This window comes from Apodemus sylvaticus, chromosome 10, assembly GCF_947179515.1.
Source record: "Apodemus sylvaticus chromosome 10, mApoSyl1.1, whole genome shotgun sequence".
Lineage (NCBI taxonomy): Eukaryota > Metazoa > Chordata > Mammalia > Rodentia > Muridae > Apodemus > Apodemus sylvaticus.
The window spans coordinates 23,164,678-23,184,117 of NC_067481.1; the positions used below are offsets into that span (position 1 = coordinate 23,164,678).

At 42.1% G+C, this 19,440-nt stretch overlaps 3 protein-coding genes across 4 annotated transcripts; all 3 read left to right on the plus strand.

Moving 5' to 3' along the window:
* The first annotated feature begins 2,162 nt into the window (after positions 1-2,162).
* LOC127694836 (keratin-associated protein 4-7-like) lies at positions 2,163-2,810 on the plus strand. Of its 2 annotated transcripts, none has more exons than XM_052196548.1 (2): positions 2,163-2,434; positions 2,480-2,810. In XM_052196548.1, the coding sequence occupies exons 1-2, from the start codon at positions 2,163-2,165 to the stop codon at positions 2,808-2,810; spliced, it is 603 nt and encodes a 200-aa protein (XP_052052508.1). The 2 variants fall into 2 exon arrangements, with proteins under 2 accessions (XP_052052508.1, XP_052052509.1); XM_052196549.1 differs by having other exon boundaries at positions 2,163-2,224; positions 2,420-2,810.
* A 7,118-nt stretch (positions 2,811-9,928) lies between these two features.
* Positions 9,929-10,549, plus strand: LOC127694835 (keratin-associated protein 4-2-like). Its single transcript, XM_052196546.1, has one exon. The coding sequence runs from the start codon at positions 9,929-9,931 to the stop codon at positions 10,547-10,549; it is 621 nt and encodes a 206-aa protein (XP_052052506.1).
* Positions 10,550-15,459: 4,910 nt separating this feature from the next.
* On the plus strand, positions 15,460-16,137 carry LOC127694832 (keratin-associated protein 4-12-like). The gene is made up of 2 exons (XM_052196543.1): positions 15,460-15,551; positions 15,597-16,137. Exons 1-2 carry the CDS (start codon positions 15,460-15,462, stop codon positions 16,135-16,137), a joined length of 633 nt encoding a protein of 210 aa, XP_052052503.1.
* The last annotated feature ends 3,303 nt before the right edge of the window (positions 16,138-19,440 follow it).

Genomic DNA, 19,440 nt, shown 5'->3' on the forward strand with positions numbered 1-19,440 from the left:
TGATTGACTCTAGCATCTTCATAGGGCCCAGTTTTGTGAGATTTTCCATTTGTTGCACCTTAGTCCTGTTATTGTCACATTTACTTTAATCTCCATATACCATATTCATTCCCATTTTTCTGGTTTATAGAACTAAGCACATTTTGCAGGTAGGTTTTGGATGCTCAGAGAAGAGAATATGTCTTCTGCATAGAAAATACCACACTTCTACGAATGCAAGAGTGTTTGTGCACAGGAGCTTTAATGTTTCCGGGTTTAATGTCTGCAGATGGTTGGCAGTGTGAACTAACCCTGAACTTGCTATAGTGTGAAATACTGAGAATTTGTTACTATAAAGTCACACTGATATCTTAGAAAGTTACAGTGATTACTTCTATACCAATAGGTCTCAGCCCCTCTTCTTTTCCTCTATTCTGATGTAGGGTTCTTTCTATGTAGTTACAGGTAGCCACAAGTTGATGAGGTAGCCTCGGCTGCCCTCACACTCATCAGTGTGATGTCCTTTAAGCCTCCTCAGTGCTGAGAGTGCAGGCATGCACTACGATGCCTTGTATGCACCCATTTCTTCTCTTAAGTTCAAGAGTAACATCTAATTTGATCTACATATTAGGCCTAGTTAAAAGTTGATGAGGTTGGGCATAATCTCAGGGATTATAGGTTATGTTTAAAAATTCCTTCCAAGAAATTTAGATGATTCACTCTTCCCAATATGGCTTGTTTGGTGGTAGTGACCTGGTTAGCTAGCTAGCTAGCTAGTTTGTTTGTTTGTTTTGGGATTTGATATTGCCTCTGAAGTGTTTTTTTCTCATTTGAAGCATGACTCTTCACTCAGCATAGCTATTCTTTTCGGCATTCACAATCTCCAGACATTCAGAAGAATAGAGTTTATGGTGTCAGAAGACTGACACCAGACTGGGGATGTATATAAGTATTCTCAGAGAGCCCAGCCTAACACGGGCATTGTTGTACAGAGTGCCCTGAAGTGAACCATGGCAGGAACCTGGAAGATCAGGACAGAAAGCCAGGATCTCCTTCCTCAGGTCCTCTTGACTCCAGAGACAGAGAGCATTAAGGATGGTCAGGAGTCCTTATTTTCCAAAGAGGCAGCAGCTAGAAGTTGAGTTAGGCATAGTTATTTTTCTGTCTTTAAACATGTACTATGTTGTCATAGTGAAAACACACAGGCAGATGTAGGCAGATTTCCTCTGAGCTGGAAATCCGCACCTTATCACCTATTTGTGGAAACTAGAACTAGAGAGTAAACGTTGACAACCCAGACAAAAAGCAGAAAAGCATCTAGGCAGGGTCCAAGTTAGCGCAACAGGCAGGCACACAGTGAACTAGGGTGGATGGGGAAGCAACTGTATCCAAAAAAGGAGGGGGGAGTGGGTCAATGTGGCCACTGAAGCCAGAAAGACAATATTAAAAGATGAAAATCAGCTCCACTCGCAGCAATGAGCCAAGAGACTGAATCTCATGGTGTAGCTAGACTAGGCAGCCAACTTTTCCTAATACGTTTGGGGTGTTTTGTTTGCCAAAAAGGTAACATCAAAATTTCAGGTGTCACTATGGTATGGTATCTGAAAACGGTGTTGTATTTCCCATAAGAAAGTCTAAACATTGAATCACCGCTGGCAGGGGTTACTTCAGCGCCCTGCTTCCTATGTTCAAACTTTTTTTTTGACAATCTTATCAAGTAACAAATGGGCAATCAAGACTGTACCATGAATTTGCTCCCCTGGGTAATCAGAAACAATTAAATGCAAGAAGAATCATTGTCACACCAGGATAGGCAGGCTATGCCATATGAACAGAGACTGAAATGTATGATAGCAACAAGTAAATTGTCATGTGACAGTGCCCTTTGATGATGTCAAGTCAGAAAGGTAATTCAGAAGTACTGACAGAGGAATTCTAACACACCAGGAAGAGACATCGTGTTTCCTACCCAACCTGAAAACGTAACTAGGAAAACAATCTTGGTTAATTTTGTAATCACATAATATTTATCAACACAAATAATAGCAAGGAAAGAATGCTGCATGTGAGGACAGCAGCCCCTCAGCAGGGTATAAAAGGGGATGTGGGCAGGGAGACTCCCACTTTCAAACCTTCCAACCCACCTTCTTGTAAACCCACCCAGAACGTCCACCTCCAACACCATGGTCAGCTCCTGTTGTGGCTCTGTCTGCTCTGAGGAGGGCTGTGGCCAAGGCTGCTGCCAGCCCAGCTGCTGCCAGACCACCTGCTGCAGGCCCACCTGCTGCCACCCCAGCTGCTGTGTGTCCAGCTGCTGCAGACCCAGCTGCTGTGTGTCCAACTGCTGCAGACCCAGCTGCTGTGTGTCCAGCTGCTGCAGGCCCAGCTGCTGTGTGTCCAGCTGCTGCAGGCCCAGCTGCTGTGTGTCCAGCTGCTGCAGACCCAGCTGCTGCCAGTCTGTGTGCTGCCAGCCCACTTGCTGCCGCCCCAGCTGCTGCAGACCCAGCTGCTGTGTGTCCAGCTGCTGCAGGCCCCAATGCTGCCAATCTGTGTGCTGCCAGCCCACCTGCTGCCGCCCCAGCTGTTGCATTTCCAGCTGCTGTCGCCCCAGCTGCTGCAGGCCTTCCTGCTGCCAGCCCAGCTGCTGTGTGTCCAGCTGCTGCAGGCCCAGCTGCTGCCAGTCTGTGTGCTGCCAACCTACCTGCTGTCGTCCCAGCTGCTGTGTCTCCAGTTGTTGCCGTCCCTCCTGCTGTGTGTCCAGCTGCTGCAGGCCCATCTGTTGCCAGAGCACCTGCTGTCGCCCAGCTTGCTCTAGTTGTTCTTGTTGCTGAGGGCTCTCACCCACAGTCTCCTGTTCACCCCCAACCAACATTCCATATATAGAGCACCTGTGAGCTGAGTCCTAAGATACCAGTTGTAAACCCTTAATTCCAGTTGATTAACATGCTGTTTTTGCCCACAAATATACCCTATCTCTCACTTGTATTCTCTCTTTCCTGTATGAATGCAACTTTGAATTTCCTTCAGATTTCTTAAAACTATTATGTGACCTCCATGGAACCCCCATGGAAATACTTGTTATCTGCCATATTTCCTAAAATGGAGTTTTCCCTTTAACTTAAATAAATGCATGTCTGCAGCCATAGAAATATAAAGGTATTTTGTCATTTTTTCCCTTTCTGTTGTCATGCACCAGCATTTCTGTAAGCCATCTACAAAAAACAAATAGTCCACAGGAGGCAGTGACATGCACGCCAGCTCCTTGCCTGCAGAAATCTCCATTTGAAAGCATAAATACAATATGGATGCTTAGATCTAGTATCTGGATGCCTCCTGCAGGCAGTCTCTTACAAAGACCAAGTTTTAGGCAAGAGAGCTCAAACCTCTGTGCTCTGCATGTACTTAAAAGGATATCAGTGGGCATCGTGCAGAAGCCCGCTGTATGGAAGGAGCTGCCACCACAAGAAGTGTGTGCTTTGTTGTGCTTGGTAAAAGCAGAACCTTAAACAGAAACTTTTGGAGGAAACATTAACAAGAAAAGGTTCTCCAAAGGAAGGTGAAAGACATTTCCAGGAAATAGGTTACAGTAGTAGAAACACAGGACACCTTCTATAAATGCCAACCCATCTGATGTCATGAGACAGGAAGGTTCTAGAATGCAAGCAGGACTACAGCCCTCCCTTTCGTAGAGGCGAAGTCTGGCTCTTCCTTTGCACAGTTACTCAGTCATCACCATCTGTGGCCACTTGGCATAAGAGGAGAGGTGGAGACATGTGGAGCGAAAGTAGCATGTGTGTATAAAAACAACCCCTGGGAACACAGCACATCACAAATGAGCAGTGGGAGCTTCCTGAGTTGTGTGCTCATACTCGCTTAAGGATGAGGACCAGTAAGACAAAGGGCGCTTGAGTAGACCATCCTATACCCACTTGTACACCTCCGTCTTCTAATTACTCCAACCCATTAATCAGAATCAGAAGAGAAAGGTATGATGGGTATATCAGATGCCTGCTTTGAAGAACCCCTTAGGTCATGTCCCAAGAGTTCTGAGCCAGTGGTTGCTATATTTTTATTGAACTCTAGATGTTATTCTTAGTCATTTTCACTTAGCGCTCCAACTAAACTTGCCAGTATTGCTCCTTGGGTATCATCGCTAAGATATGCTCCTCTCCTCTGTTGATCAGGGGCTCTATTTCACCCTGGTAGTACAGTCAGTCTCTGTAAGTCAATATCAAGCATTCAGAAGCTCTATATTCTTGTGGGTCTTATTGTGTCAAAGGGCAGGAGAGTCAAGAGAACCTAAGGAGACAGTGAATTTATATTTCTCTCTTGTCTCCTCTTACCTTGATATCTTTAGGGCTCCATTTGTATGACATACTAGACACCTGTTAGCTTTTATTGATTACTTTTAGCTTTTTATTGATTCTTTGTGAATTTCACATCATGTACCCCAGTCCCGCTCATCTATACATCCCCTCATATACATCTTTTACTTCCCCACAAAATAACACACACACACACACACACACACACACACACACACAGAGAGAGAGAGAGAGAGAGAGAGAGAGAGAGAGAGAAACAACAGCAAAAGAAAAATAAAACAGAAAACACATCACATTGGAAGCTATAGAACAGGGTATCTCACACTATATCCCTCTGTCCATAAATCTTCACTTGCAAGTGTTCATTGCAACGTGTCAATGGCCTGGTTAGAAGTCTCCGGCTTCTGTGACATCATCAATCCCGAACCCTCACTGGGCCTCCTCCTGATTATCCTGTTGTTTCCCTGTGTCGTGGAGATCTTGAAGGTTTGGATCAGCAGGACTGGCCCTTTCTTGCATCCCAACCAACCCTACTCCAACAAGGCCACACCTACTCCAACAGAAACATACCTTCTAATAGTGCCACTCCCTGGGCCGGGCCATATGCAAACTGTCACAACATGCTAACAAAGCATATGTGCATACATATGCATATATACATATATGCATATATCTCTAGAGCAAAAGTAGCAGATATTCCAAAATTGGGTGCCTTTGTCTTATAATCAGGAACAACAGGTTCTCCTTCAAAATCCACAGATTGCTGGGGGTTACACTCTATTCCTGTTCCAGTTACCATTCCTAACTGGTTACCCAGCTCATAATTATACCCATATTAATTCTCAGAGCTAAATGGTTCTACCTGGATTCTTTCATGATCTTATCATTCCCATTACTCCTATAGAGCTATATTCTGCAGCAATACTTCCTATTAAAAACAAGGATGTTAGTGAATTGTCTCTACTCTGAATTTGTCCACAGTGCTGCTGACCCCATAATTGCTCCATCCTAATCACATAATAAACAGAGCATCTCTTGGGCCAGACAGAAGCAAAATGAGTTTGTTGGGTTTATGGCCCTCAAGCACAAGTATATTATTGCATATCTACTTCTTGTCAACCTTTGGTCGCTTCTTTTACTTGATGCTCTTTGTACTAGTCACTTGTCATTCTATGAGTTCAAAATGTAGCAGCATAAACACTATACACTATTAACCCACAGTGTCTGTGGGTCAGGAACAGAAACAATACTGATGCATTGCTGGTTTCCTAGTACTTCATAAGCTTCAGAAAGATGTTGATTGGCATTGGGGTATTCTCTATGGAGTCAGTCTGAAAGAATTCAGATTTAAGCTCACTTCTGTGACAGCTGAGAATGCCTTCTTCCTTGACACCATTGGGATGAGAGCCTCAGCACTTTGGGGGTGTTGTATGAAGATCTTCTCCAGCTTTTTGCCACGTAGGTCATCTAAACCAGTGTCAGAGGATGAACCTGTGGAAGAGAGTTTGCCAGCAAGAGGAATTGACTTTAAAACATGAGGGCAATTTTCTTGATTAATGATTGAGGTGGATGAACCCAGCTCACTTGGTACTAGTCCTGGGGCTGCAGTTCTGGGTTCTATAAGGAAACAGGCTGGGCAAGTCATAAGGAACAAGTTAGTAAAACAGCACTTTTCTATTCTTAGCACTTCCTGCATCAGTTCCTGTCTCCAGGTTTCTATATTGCTTGAGCCCCTGCCCTGACATCTTTCAGTAACACTTTCCTTCCCAAATTGCTTTTGGTTATGGTGTTTGTCACAACAGCAAAAATGCTAAGTAAACAGATCCCAATGGAGAACGTGCCTTAATGAGCTATGAACCTTTCCTGTGGGTCTTCCTCTTTCAGGTTCACAACCTCCTAACGTTATCCTCTGTGTTACAACACCCAGACTATAACACATAGCGTTTGGTGAATAATCTGCATGGTCAGAGCAACCATATACACTATGAAGTGAGTGAGCATAACCTTTAAGGTTGTCTAAGTAAGACAGTATGGAGCACTGAGCAAAATAATTCAAAAAACAGAGTGACATTCCGTTGTAGAGCATTAAAAACAGCAAAACCAGACTTTATTGTTTAAAAATGCATACTTAGGTGATTGAATTTCGAAGATGAAAAATTTTAAAAGACTACTTCAAAAATTGGGAAGGTGACTTTGTGGTCGAGGGGGGAAGAAAGGGGGGAGGAAGATGTAGTTAAGAAAGACATGTAGGAACCCTACTTGAGGATGCAAAGACTCTCCACTGGGCTTTGGGTGGGTAGATACTGTAGCCAGAATTTTGCTACTTTGTGGGTTCTTTTTCCTTCCACCCTTCTCCACCCCTTCTCTTCCACCTTTTCAGCCCCCTAACACTAGATTGAGAAAAATGGATAGAGGGGAAAGGGGGTGATGTTAATGCTAGTTACTTTCTGCTGATTAAGGGTGTCAAGTTCCTTGGGACAAATTTGATCTTCATCTTAGGGTATCTAATTTCTTCTTCTTGCTGTTTCTTCTTTGCATACTTAGCAGTCTGTAACCAACAACTACCAAGTAACAACCAATAACCTATTCACCGCTTCTTGGGGGAGCTTAGCATTTATATACACTCTGAAGAGTCCCCAGAATTCAAAACATCACACAATCACAAAAACTATCTGTCACCGACAAAATCATGCCTGTGTTAGAGCATGAGGCAAATCATTGTCAGCTGCTGGGTACAAACTGAAGCAGCCCCATATCCCACACCTGGAATTAAAATGAAAACATAATATTTCTGTATTTTTTTAAGAAACCACAATTCTCACTACTACAAGATACTGGCTTAACAATTATTTTCTATACTGCATATGAACATTTCACATACTTTTCAGTATACCTGTGTTTTCTATAAAATCAAATGTGATCTCTGTGACCACCACAACCAGCAGATCTGTGGGAGGCAAGAAGGAAGTTTGGGTCAACATGACTAAGTAGCTGGTGCTGGTTCAAACTTTGGTAGTCAGACCCTCATTAGTATTCTTAAGGCATATTTAAGGACATCACAAATTGGTGAAAATTTTCCTGGTGATAATTAGCTCAATCCCTTGTGCCCAACAAAGCACACACAAATCTTCTTGAGGATCAAGGTAAGCTAAATAAAGACTGGACATGACTACATTGACACCATCCATAAAGATAGGTTTTATAGGTTGATTACATTGATACATTCCATAAAAATAGGTTCTATAGATAAATTGAGAAAACAAGTTCTTGATAAGGGGTAGGAACCCACCTGGTCTTGACACAGAGGTAGCACAAAGATCATGAGGTGACTAATCTCATCCTTCTGGGTGGAAACAGACTATGCATCTCTTTCTTTGAAGGAACAACCCTGTATGTTTAATATTCGAGGTTCCCCTTATCATTGAGCATAAAGACCTCTGTGCCTCTTACAATCAAATACTTACAACTGGTTATAGATAAGCAACATGTAAAGATTAAAACAGGCAAACAAACAAGGTGAAATTAAACCAAAAATAGACATTGTTATTACTTCACAAATCGGTCTGAATATATGTGTCATTTCACAACAAGCACAACAATATTATTTAATGTATGTTCCAAAATATGTAAGTGAAGCTTGATTTTTAATATAAGGTATAATAGATGCATCCAGAATAAGGTCTATTTTTCTCTCTGTTAAAATAGCTATTTGTGTCTCTATTTAGATAAAGATATTTTCATGAAGAAAAAAGTCAGAATGAAACCCACCTACTTGCAGTATATTTTAGCTACATATAGAATATATAGCTTTTATAAATTTATAAAAGAGAATTCACATAGCATAAATGATACCTGACCAGAAAAGTCTGGTTTGCTTACCATGCATTTAAAGAACCTATTGTCACCGGACATAGCTGGTTACTTGCATTTTCAGTTGAATTGATCCAGTACTTGGAAGGCATTTGCAAATGCCAACCTTGTCCATTCCCATATCCATAGTGTTTGAGTTCTTTCATTATGTTACTATAAAAAGAAAGAAAAATAGCTTTAAGGGCAAGGAAAATTATTAAACAGGAAAAAATTATTCACCACCTTCTACTCTGTGATAAAAGAGAGATAATGTAAATGTGGTCCAGATGTTAAAAATCAATTCTACTAAAACAGATTGTGGGTGGAACTTATCCAGTATGGGAAATGATAATTTCCCCACTTCTGAGTTTCCTTTGCAAGGTTATCCAGTGTAATTGTCTATATTCAGTAATTTCTCACTGTAACTTAAGCTAGAGCAGTTATTTTTACCCAGGTGAGTCTGCTGGTGTTGGAAATAGAGTACCCTATAGCAGTAAAGAGTGTTTTAAATGCTGAAAGCTCCTTGTTTGTAATTCAGAATTTCTCTGCTAGTCACATACTATTGATTAAAATTTCATTAACTTGCAATCTATGTTCTTAGTTAAAATGGGCACAAATGCATGCAATATGGACAATTAAAGGGGTTGGGTCTCAAACTTTAATGCCAGTTGAGAAACTTGGAAAAAGTTCAGAATCTTCTGAGGCTTTACTCCAGACCAATTAAATACTCCAGACTAATTAAATAAGGTTAGTTCTGGGCAGAAGTCAAGAATTAGCCAGTTTGCAACAGGGTGGTTCCACCATGCAGTCAACCCTGGGAACTTCTGGTGCAGGGACTGGTATTATCCATCTCTTAGACTATGGCAAGAATGTATCTTGTCTTTTGGGACTAGAGAGATGGCTTGCAGTTGCTGTGGTTGCAAAGGACCAGAGTTTGGCGCAAGGATCAGCCATGTCAGAGCACTCTCAACCTGGCTTCCACTCCAGCTCTGATATCCTCTATTGCTTTCTACAGACACCTGCATACACCTGCATGCATGCATACATACTTACACCCTTACAACCCCTATGAATGAAAATAGATATGAGTGTGAGTCATCCTCTCCCCAGAAGCCATCAAAAAGTAGATCTTAAAAAGTAACGTATTTAGCTTTTTTAGGAGTGCGGAAATGTCTTTCTTAATCTTCTTAAATTTATGTAGAAGTCTATATAATTAACCTTTCATTGGTACATATATATGTATACACATACATACATACGTATATATGTATATATATATATATATATATATATATATATATATGCTCTGTGTAGTAGTGTGTGTCCATCTAGCAGAAGACCCAGTTTCTTATCACTGTAAATGATACTGTCATAGAGTTGCATCACCACAATTTTGGCCTACAGAAGTAGGGCCACACAAGATGAGAAGAAATTGAAGAGGGCCAAGATGCATGATGCCAGGTGATAGCTCTCCTGAAGAAACTAAAACAGGAAAGACACTCAACTGATGGCTCAGCAACAGTGGACAATGAACATACCAGGAAAAGGAGCTTTTGTGTTCTATCCATCTTATAAATTTAACCAGGAAAAGACACTTGCCTAATGTGATGATCACCTAATTATTAACACAAACAATAACAAGGAAAGAATGCTGCATGTGAGGACAGCAGCCCCTCAGCAGGGTATAAAAGGGGATGTGGGCAGGGAGACTCCCACTTCCAAACCTTCCAACCCACCTTCTTGTAAACCCACCCAGAACCTCCACCTCTGACACCATGGTCAGCTCCTGTTGTGGCTCTGTCTGCTCTGAGGAGGGCTGTGGCCAAGGCTGCTGCCAGCCTAGCTGCTGCTGCCAGACCACCTGCTGTAGGCCCACCTGCTGCAGACCCAGCTGTTGCAGGCCCATCTGTTGTGTGTCCAGCTGCTGCAGACCCAGCTGCTGTCAGTCTGTCTGCTGCCAGCCCACTTGCTGCCGCCCCAGCTGCTGTGTGTCCAGTTGCTGCAGGCCCAGCTGCTGCCGCCCCAGCTATTGCATTTCTAGCTGTTGCAGGCCCAGCTCCTGCAGCCCCAGCTGTTGTGTGACTAGCTGCTGCAGGCCACAGTGCTGCCAATCTGTGTGCTGCCAGCCTACCTGCTGCTGCCCCAGCTGTTGCAGCCCCTGCTGTGGTAGTTCTAGCTGTTGTGGATCCAGCTGTTGCAGACCCAGCTGCTGCATTTCTAGCTGCTGTCGCCCCAGCTGTTGCCAGGCCACCTGCTGCCGCCCCAGCTGCTGTGTGTCCAGCTGTTGCAGGCCCCAGTGCTGCATCTCCAGCTGCTGCCGCCCCATCTGTTGCCAGACCACCTGCTGCAGGACCACCTGCTGCCGCCCAGCATGCTCTAGCTGCTCTTGCTGCTGATCATTGTCACCCACAGTCTCCTGCTCTTCATCACACATAGTTCAGACCATGTGTGTGCTGAGGCTCATTGTAAAGCCTCTGATACAACTGAGATTGATTTGGACAAATATATTGCCACACTCCAGCCTGCTCAGTATCTGTTTAAAATGAACACATATTTGAGCTTTCTAAACTCTCGTAATATTTTGTTCTGTGCTATATTTTTTTAAAAGACAAGCTTCCTAATAATAAATTAATAATAAATGTTTAAAGGTATATATGCAAAATGTGATTGTTTCTCCTTATTTTTCTTGATGAAATTATCCTCAATTGGCCTTTAATGTCTTGGTAAGCTGAGAGGTTATTGGGTCACACAGGGAACAGTCATCCCACTGGGTTGTTAGAAATCATGACCAGGACTATTCTAGCACAGCCACTTTTCTGCACCTTTGGATTCTTTGTTTCCCCTTTACGAGTGATGAGAGACCAAATGAATCTAGAATAATAATCAATAGTTAGGCTCTATGAACATATTGCAGCTAAAACACCATATTTATTTTATAAATTTAATTTTATAAACATGAAAATTATTGTTATTTTATAAATCAAAGCAAGTTTTATCTGTTTCTCTGGAATCAGAAACTGTTAGGCTGCATTGTCTGTGTCACACAGCTTCAGTAAAGGCGTCATCTGGTACTGGGGTCTTTTGTTATAGCCAACTTGGAAGGGTCCACCTCCACGTTCACTTCTGAGGTCACTGAGAACATTTGCTTCCTTGAGAGCATTTGTGTGAGAGCCTCTTGTCTCCTACACAGCAGCTGGATTTCTCAAAGCTAGCGTCAGGGAGAATATGCCAAGAGTTGGTCACCAAGAGGAGAGTCACAGTTTTCTCACTTCCTCCTTGATTGTTAACATGTGTGGTTGGCTAGAAGTAAATGTCTCACAAGTGGGAGTCTTCCACATCCTGTGAAAGAGCAGGTAGAGAGAACTGAGGGCCACTAGGGGTACTCTGCCCCAGGTAGAATATAATCTCAAGCAAAAGGGGCAAAGTGCAAATAGTGATATTCTGTGCAAACCCCCAAGCTAAATAATCACAACATACATGCAGAGACCTAGCACAGACCCATGAATGCCCCATGATTGCTCTGTCAATCTCTGTGAGTCTCTAAGAGCCCTGCGTTGTTGATTCGATGGGCCATGTTCTCCTGGAGCCTCTGATCCCTCTGGTTCCTACAGTCCTTCTGTCCCCTCTTCCTCAGGGTTGCCTGAGCTCCACCAAACATTTGGCTGTGTCTCTCTCAGCTGTCTAATACATTTCTAAACAGAGTAGTTTAGTTTTACAGAGACTTTGTGAATGGCAGTAGGTGTGTCTCTGTTTCTTTTGACTGTTTTAGGACCCTTTTCCTCCTACTACCTTTGCTTCATACAGCCTTGACATGAGGTGGTTTGTTCCCAGTCTTACTGTATTGTGTTGTGCCATGTTCGGTTGATATCCCTGGAAGGCATTCTCTTTTCTGAAGGGAAACTGAGGAAGAGTGGATCTGCAGGAGAAGAGAAGAGGTGGAGTCACTGGGGGGAGTAGAGGGAGGGGAGGATGTGGTTGGGATCTATTGCATGAGAGAAAAGGAAAAAAAAATCCAATAACAAATCCTCCCAAGGAAGGAAGGAAGGAAGGAAGGAAGGAAGGAAGGAAGGAAGGGAGGGAGGGAGGGGCAAAACAAAGACCAGCTGGAGTTCTGAGGCAGTGAGGCAGTGATTCCTCGGGGTATAGTGGTTAAGGATGTGGTCAAGACACATACAGCCATTTTAGGAGATGAATGTTTCCTTTGACTTGGCCTTTGGCTACACTTCCTTAAGAGCTATTGTGCAAATGGACACATACATTTCTAGTGTATGCATGTTTTTATATTAATAAAGAGGATTTCCAAACAGATGAACTGAAATCTTTGGCTAGGTTTAAACAGCAAGATTAGATTAATCAATGAAAATATTTTAAGAGCAAGGAGGACTCAATCAATGGTTGGGGGTATTTCCATTATTTCTAATACACCTATCACTCTCAAGATTAATAATACTGTTCAATATATATATAATTATATATTTAATATATTAATTTAATATATTCATTCATTCATTACACATTCATTCAATCAATATATATTTATTAGTACTTAATGGAGCTTCACTTTAAATTACAAGAAAATTGATTGTAGTGGAAATATGTGACTTTCCACTAGACAAACTTATTGTATTCTGTGTATAGATCGTGAGGTTATAAATAAGACTGTTAGTCACCTAATTATCCATTTTAGCTATGGACAAGATTCATACCAATAATTTGTGGAAAAAATAATTGTATATACTAACATGATACTTGACAAGATATAATCTCAGCCTGTGCCAGGCTTTGGAAAGATACCATCTAGCTCCTAGATGCCAAATACAGTTGTCTTCAGTCCATTCTAACTGCACTGATGTGATAATAATTGACTTCTTTCATTAGGATATTCTACAAAGATGAAAAAAGTTTAAAGGGAGAGAAGTTACTCAAGACATTAAACCCCATCCACATAGTGCAAGTCCAGCCCTGGTCGACATTATACAATTCTGGTGCATTACCGTGCCATAGATCATCCATCCCATTTGCTACACTATCAGAGAAAGGTTTAGCGAGGGGTATGTACAGTGATGTCTGCCCATGTAGAGCTTCCTGTCTAATAACCCAGGGTGCCATCTGTAGTAACGTCTCCCTGGGCTTTACTCCCCCTGTCAGTGCTGTGGTTCTGTTAATCTGCAATGCTTAGAGCTCAGTGTTTCCAATTCAGGGAAATTCCCTCTGTGGTTCACATGCCCCTGAGTGAAATGTAACAGATTTTGCAACCTCTCTTCCGAACAGAAACATCTATGTGATGTGGAAGATTTAAGGAGAAGGATTTCAAGCTTTGGTGGGTACTGGAATAAACAGAAGAATTTTATAAACTTTTGACACATAGGGTCTATTACAGACCTATCAAGTGAGCAACTGTCTTGGGAAAGAGTTGGGCAAAGGTAATATTTGACACTTCCCAAATGAGTCAATCGTGTGCCCAACTAGTTTAATAGCTGTTATTGTTTATAGATTTCAAGGAGAATGTACTCCACTATTTTATTTTAGTTGTTGATAGTGTACCTGAATTTATTCTCAAATGTAGTTTTCAGTATTGGGCTTGACCACAGGCCCTTACGCATGCTAGAGCAGTGTTCACCAACTGAGCTATAGCCCTCACTGCAAGAAGATTCCTTAATTTCTCTGAATCTACAGAGAAACATCTCCTCTAATAATCAATTGTGTCTTTACTTTTATACTTGGCTGCTGTGGTGCAGCAAATCGAGAAAGTACTTTACTACTATGGACACATAAAGAGTTAAATCTTTCACTTTCTTTAGCACAGAAAAAAGTAAAAGCACAGCAAAAGGTTTTTTTTTTTTTTTTTTTTTTTTTTTTTTTTTTTTTTTTAGCAAACCAATGAGATGAAAGTCTTGCTGTGAGATTTGTCTTTAAATGATCCCAATGATGACATTATTACTAGCTAGTCTCTATTTCTTCAGCCTAAGGGAACAAGAGAAGACAAAGCATCTCCTTATCAGAAACTCTAATCACCTAGCCAGAGGGATGGGGATTTTGAACCCTTGAAGTCTCTATTCTGACAACAGTATGAAGAGATGTAAGCTAACATCTTCTCGTTTAAATATCAATCATTTTCTTGCTACATCATTCTTAATGGAAAATCTTAAGGAAGGAAGCAGTCCAGTCCATCACTTAAACCATGGAGCAGGAAAGTCCTGTGTGTCTGCAAGACTCTGGGCCTCAACAAACACAGGAAGGCTGGGGCCAAGCTAGACCACTGGTTCCCAACCTTCCAATGCTGTGATCCTTCAATACAGTTCTGCATGTTGGGGTGATCCCCAACCATAAAGTTATTTTCATTGCTACTTCATAATTGTAATTTTTCTTCTGTTATGAACAGTAGCATAAATATCTGTGTTTTCTTATAGTCGTAGGCAACCCCTATGAAAGGCAACCTCCAAAGGGGTCACAGCACACAGGTTGCAACCATTGAGCTACAGCAAGAAACAATAACATGCTGTCTAATAGGAGTTCTGGCGTTTTGAAACAGAGATGATATAGTTGGCAAGATGAGTTAAAGACAGAAGACAGATGATGAAAGAATACTGCCAAAGGGCACAACTTAGGGATGTTCATTTTATGGTGTAACTCTGCTCTACAGGCAAATTCTTTTGGTAAAAACAAAGAAGAAGAAGAAGAAGAAGGAGGAGGAGGAGGAGGAGGAAGAGGAGGAGGAGGAGGAGGAGGAGGAGGAGGAGGAGGAGGAGGAGGAGGAGGAGAAGAGAACAGAAAGAGAGAGAGAGAGAGAGAGAGAGAGAGAGAGAGAGAGAGAGAGAGAGAGAGAGAAAGAGAGAGATCTGGAGGTTATTCTATTTCCTGTTTAAAAATAAAATCTGGAAGCTGGATCCTAGTCTACACGGGGAGGTGTCTGAGGTCTAACCTTGACCCACTTGAGTCATTATGATGAGCCATCAAATTAATGCAGCTTCATCCTCCCCAGTCATGAGACAAGATCTGTAGGAATCATAATTACCTAAGAGTGGACACTTGTGCCATGTAGCATGAGACACTGAGCAGATCAAGAGCTCACAAACCTAACACACTAGAAAAAGGAAACTCTTTTACATTAGCCAGGAAAAGAAACATGCCTAATATGATAATCACCTATTTATTAACACAAACAATAACAAGGGAAAAATGTTGCACGTGAGGACAGCAGCCCCTCAGCAGGGTATAAAAGGGGATGTGGGCAGGGAGACTTCCACTTCCAAACCTTCCAACCCACCTTCTTGTAAACCCACCCAGAACCTCCACCTCTAACACCATGGTCAGCTCCTGTTGTGGCTCTGTCTGCTCTGAGGAGGGCTGTGGCCAAGGCTGCTGCCAGCCCAGCTGCTGCCAGACCACCTGCTGTAGGCCCACCTGTTGCAGACCCAGCTGCTGTGTGTCCAGCTGCTGCAGGCCCAGCTGCTGTGTATCCAGCTGCTGCAGGCCCAGCTGCTGTGTGTCCAGCTGCTGCAGACCCCAGTGCTGCCAGTCTGTGTGCTGCCAGCCCACTTGCTGCCGTCCTAGCTGCTGCATTTCCAGCTGCTGTCGCCCCACTTGTTGCATTTCTAGCTGCTGCAGGCCTTCTTGCTGCCGCCCCTGCTGTGGTAGTTCCAGCTGTTGTGGATCTAGCTGCTGCCGCCCCACCTGCTGCATTTCCAGCTGCTGCCGCCCCAGCTGCTGCAGGCCTAGCTGCTGTGTGTCCAGCTGCTGCAGGCCTAGCTGCTGTGTGTCCAGCTGTTGCAGACCTAGCTGCTGTGTGTCCAGCTGCTGTAGGCCCCAGTGCTGCCAGTCTGTCTGCTGCCAGCCCACTTGCTGCCCTCCTAGCTGCTGCAGGCCCAGCTGTTGCCGCCCCACCTGCTGCATTTCTAGCTGCTGCCGCCCCACCTGTTGCCAGACCACCTGCTGCAGGACCACCTGTTGCCGCCCAGCATGCTCTAGTTGTTCTTGCTGCTGACCACTGTCACCTGCAGTCTCCATTGTTCATCACCCTTCATTTGTGATGTAGATTGTGTGTGAACTGAATCCCAAGATGCCAATCAAAGGGTCTATTCCAACTCAAAATGATTTTGGCCTCCAAATAATACTGCCCCTACTCCTGCCTGTTTATTATCTGTCTCTAAAACACCACAAGTTTAAATTTTCGCCTAAATCTGAAAACTTTGACCTAATCTCTATGGACAAATTTGTTCTTTACCATATTCCTAAAAATGGACATTCTTTTATATATTAAATAAATCTGTATTTTGCAGGCACACAGATATATATCATGTCTCTTTTTTTTTGTCCTCTCAGATTACTTCCCTCATCTATCAAGTTCTTAAGCTGATTTCTAATTACAAAGACAGCACATGAACTCAGGCGTGTCAACTCTCTCTCCATGGCACAGCTCCTTCTATACAGAAAGATGCTGTCATAGAGTAAAGGCATGGACCTTAGTAGGTAGGAGACTAAGACCCTCGGCACTGAGTTCTCCCAGTGAGGGGGTTGGGTGAGCACAAGCTCTTATTCAGTCAAGTGACCATGCATCCCACAGCTTTCCATGGGTCTTCAGTGGCAGGAAGCCCAGCTACTACTGGAGGTATTCTCCTCATAACCAGTCCTGTTGACTTAACTCACTCCCTAAGTTCACCTCAATGCTTCCTGAGGTCACTTTCTTGATAATCTCCTCATCTCAACACCCTGTATAGAGACAGGACCCCAAGGACAAACAGCCTAATACCTGTGTTCCCAACCCCAGTGCCCTTCCCTTCCACAGAAGTCTAATAATATAATACACACAATTCCATGGGGTTAGCATCAAGTCTTGAATTTTGCTTCACTGAACTGAAATTTTCTGAACATATTGCCTATTCATTGATTATATCATTTTCCAACTCTTCAATATTTGAGTTTTAACATGTATATTCTGGATATTGATTTTTCTGGGCAATGAAGAACAGCTAAAGATTCTCTCTTTTTCCAGTCTATCTCTTTATTTTTGGTGTTTCTTTTGGGATGAGACCTAATTTGTCAATTCTTACCATCATCTTGAAGTTTTCTTATATTTTTCTCTTGTGGTTTCAACTTTTCGGTTAATTACGATTACAATTTCCACTCTACTGATTTCAACTCAATTCTGAGTTAAAACATTTTATCCATTTTGACTGAGCATTTGTCCAAGGAAAAAGGCAAAGCACCTGTTTCAGTCTTCTACAGGTGGATATCTTGTTTTCCTAATGCAAGTTGCTAAAGGGACCCTTCCCCAAAATCTGTTCATAGCAACCTTATTAAACTCAGAAGGTGTCGCTTTATTTCATTTCCTGGTACATATCATAATCTACATACTTATCTATTCCTGTGTTGCACTGTCTTTTATGGTTAACATGCCTCTACAGGCCAACTAGAGGCTGTGTGTGCTGCCACTGATAACTAATTCAATTAAAAAAAAAAAAAACAGCAAATCAATTCCATTACCAAAAACCTTCAAATTGTTCCTTTCAAATAAAATACCAAATCCCACTTACAATTCTATGGATTTCCTTAAAATTCAATGAGTTGTTCCTTGGATGTTTATAAGAAACAAAAGTAGAAAGAAGAGCACAAACTATGAGGAATACACAAAGCTGTCACAAGTACAAAAATACTTTGTTGTTTTTGCTTTAATTTTTTGTTTTGTGTTTTGCTTGTTTAGATTTTGGTTTGGTTTGGTTTTCTGTTTTCTGTTCTTCTGTCAGCATTTTCTTTTCTATGACCAGCTGTTGGGGGGAAATGACTACAAATTCTGTGTTTAAGGACATTTGTTTCTAAGCTGTCAGAGGAGGAATACTGAAAGTAAAGCAAATCAGTGTCTTGGGCTACAGGACGTTGTAAGTAAGTGTTTACTAATTTTCATTGACAATCTGTAAGAAATCAGATTAAGAGGGGAGCACCCAGACTTCTAAAGGATATTGTGTTAAGAGTCAATAAAATCAGCACCTGAAAGGGGAATTTTGTTTTAAATTTTTTTCACCCAATATATTTTGATTACGGCTCCCCTCCCCCACCTCTACCCAAATCCTCTTCAACTCCCCATCTATACAACAAACACAGTTTAACTTACAGTAAGTTTGTAGATATTATACAAAGATAATTTTAAAAGATATAATACCCTATACTAGCTTGAGTTGACAACCTTGAAACTGGCCTCCAATTGCTATTGCTTTTCTAGTATTTCAAGATGTATGTAATGCTTCATCCTCAAGCCACTTGCTTCCAACCAACAACAAATGGCAACATACACTGATGAATTGACAGGAAATTAAGCCTCTTCCATTGGTAACCAGATCTGTCCTCCAGGTTTTTCCTCTGTCATTGGCTTAACGTGAGCTCATACTAAGTGGGAGAGATTCCTGTGCCAAAACAAACAAACAAACAAACAAACAAAACCACTATATACCAGCCTGGTTCAGCACCTGGCAAGGACTGAGTCTCTTGCTTCAGCTGCTCTGAAGGACTAAAGACGCTCAGCCACCTCATAAGTGATGGCATACATGATCATGGAACCAGATTCTTTTAGGTGGTCTCCTCACAGTTGACTCCAGTGCCAACTGACACCTTCAGTGAAACCTTGGAACACACTAGAAAGCCTGGCTGCACCTGGATGATGATGTACAGAAATTGTGAGATAATGAATGCATGGTGTTTTTGTTGCTACATTTTAAGGAAATAGAAGAGATGTAAATTACTAATCCATATTTATCTGGTCTCATTCAACTCAAAGAAAGGGAAGAAAGCAATCAAACTCTACAGAGAAACAGACATGGTGGAATAGATGTATTTGTAAGCTCCCAAGACTCAACAGGCTATTTCCTCAGTGGCATGGAGACTCTGTTAACCAAGGTGGTAAGGAAAAAGGTGGGGATGGGGTGAAGAGCAGCACAGAGAAACATAGCAGAATCAAGTCACTAGAGCTCAAGCTTTGATGGCAAATATCACAGTAGACTTTAGCTCTTCAGGAAGAAAGGGATAAAATCACAGACAGCCCAGGGGAGCCACGTAACTATCAGAGTTAATGAGGGACAGTGTGGAGCACTGTAACTCATGGGGCTATATGGGGACAATTAAGAGATTTTTAGAGTTGCTCATAATTCAAGATAGGCAGCCAAAATTGGAATGACCATAAATATAAGCTCTGCAAAAAACAAAAAAAATAAGCTCTGGGTTTTCACAAGTTTATGTAACTAAACCTACATGAGAATTTATCTTTATGAGAGTTTAATAATAAATGAATAAGGAAATA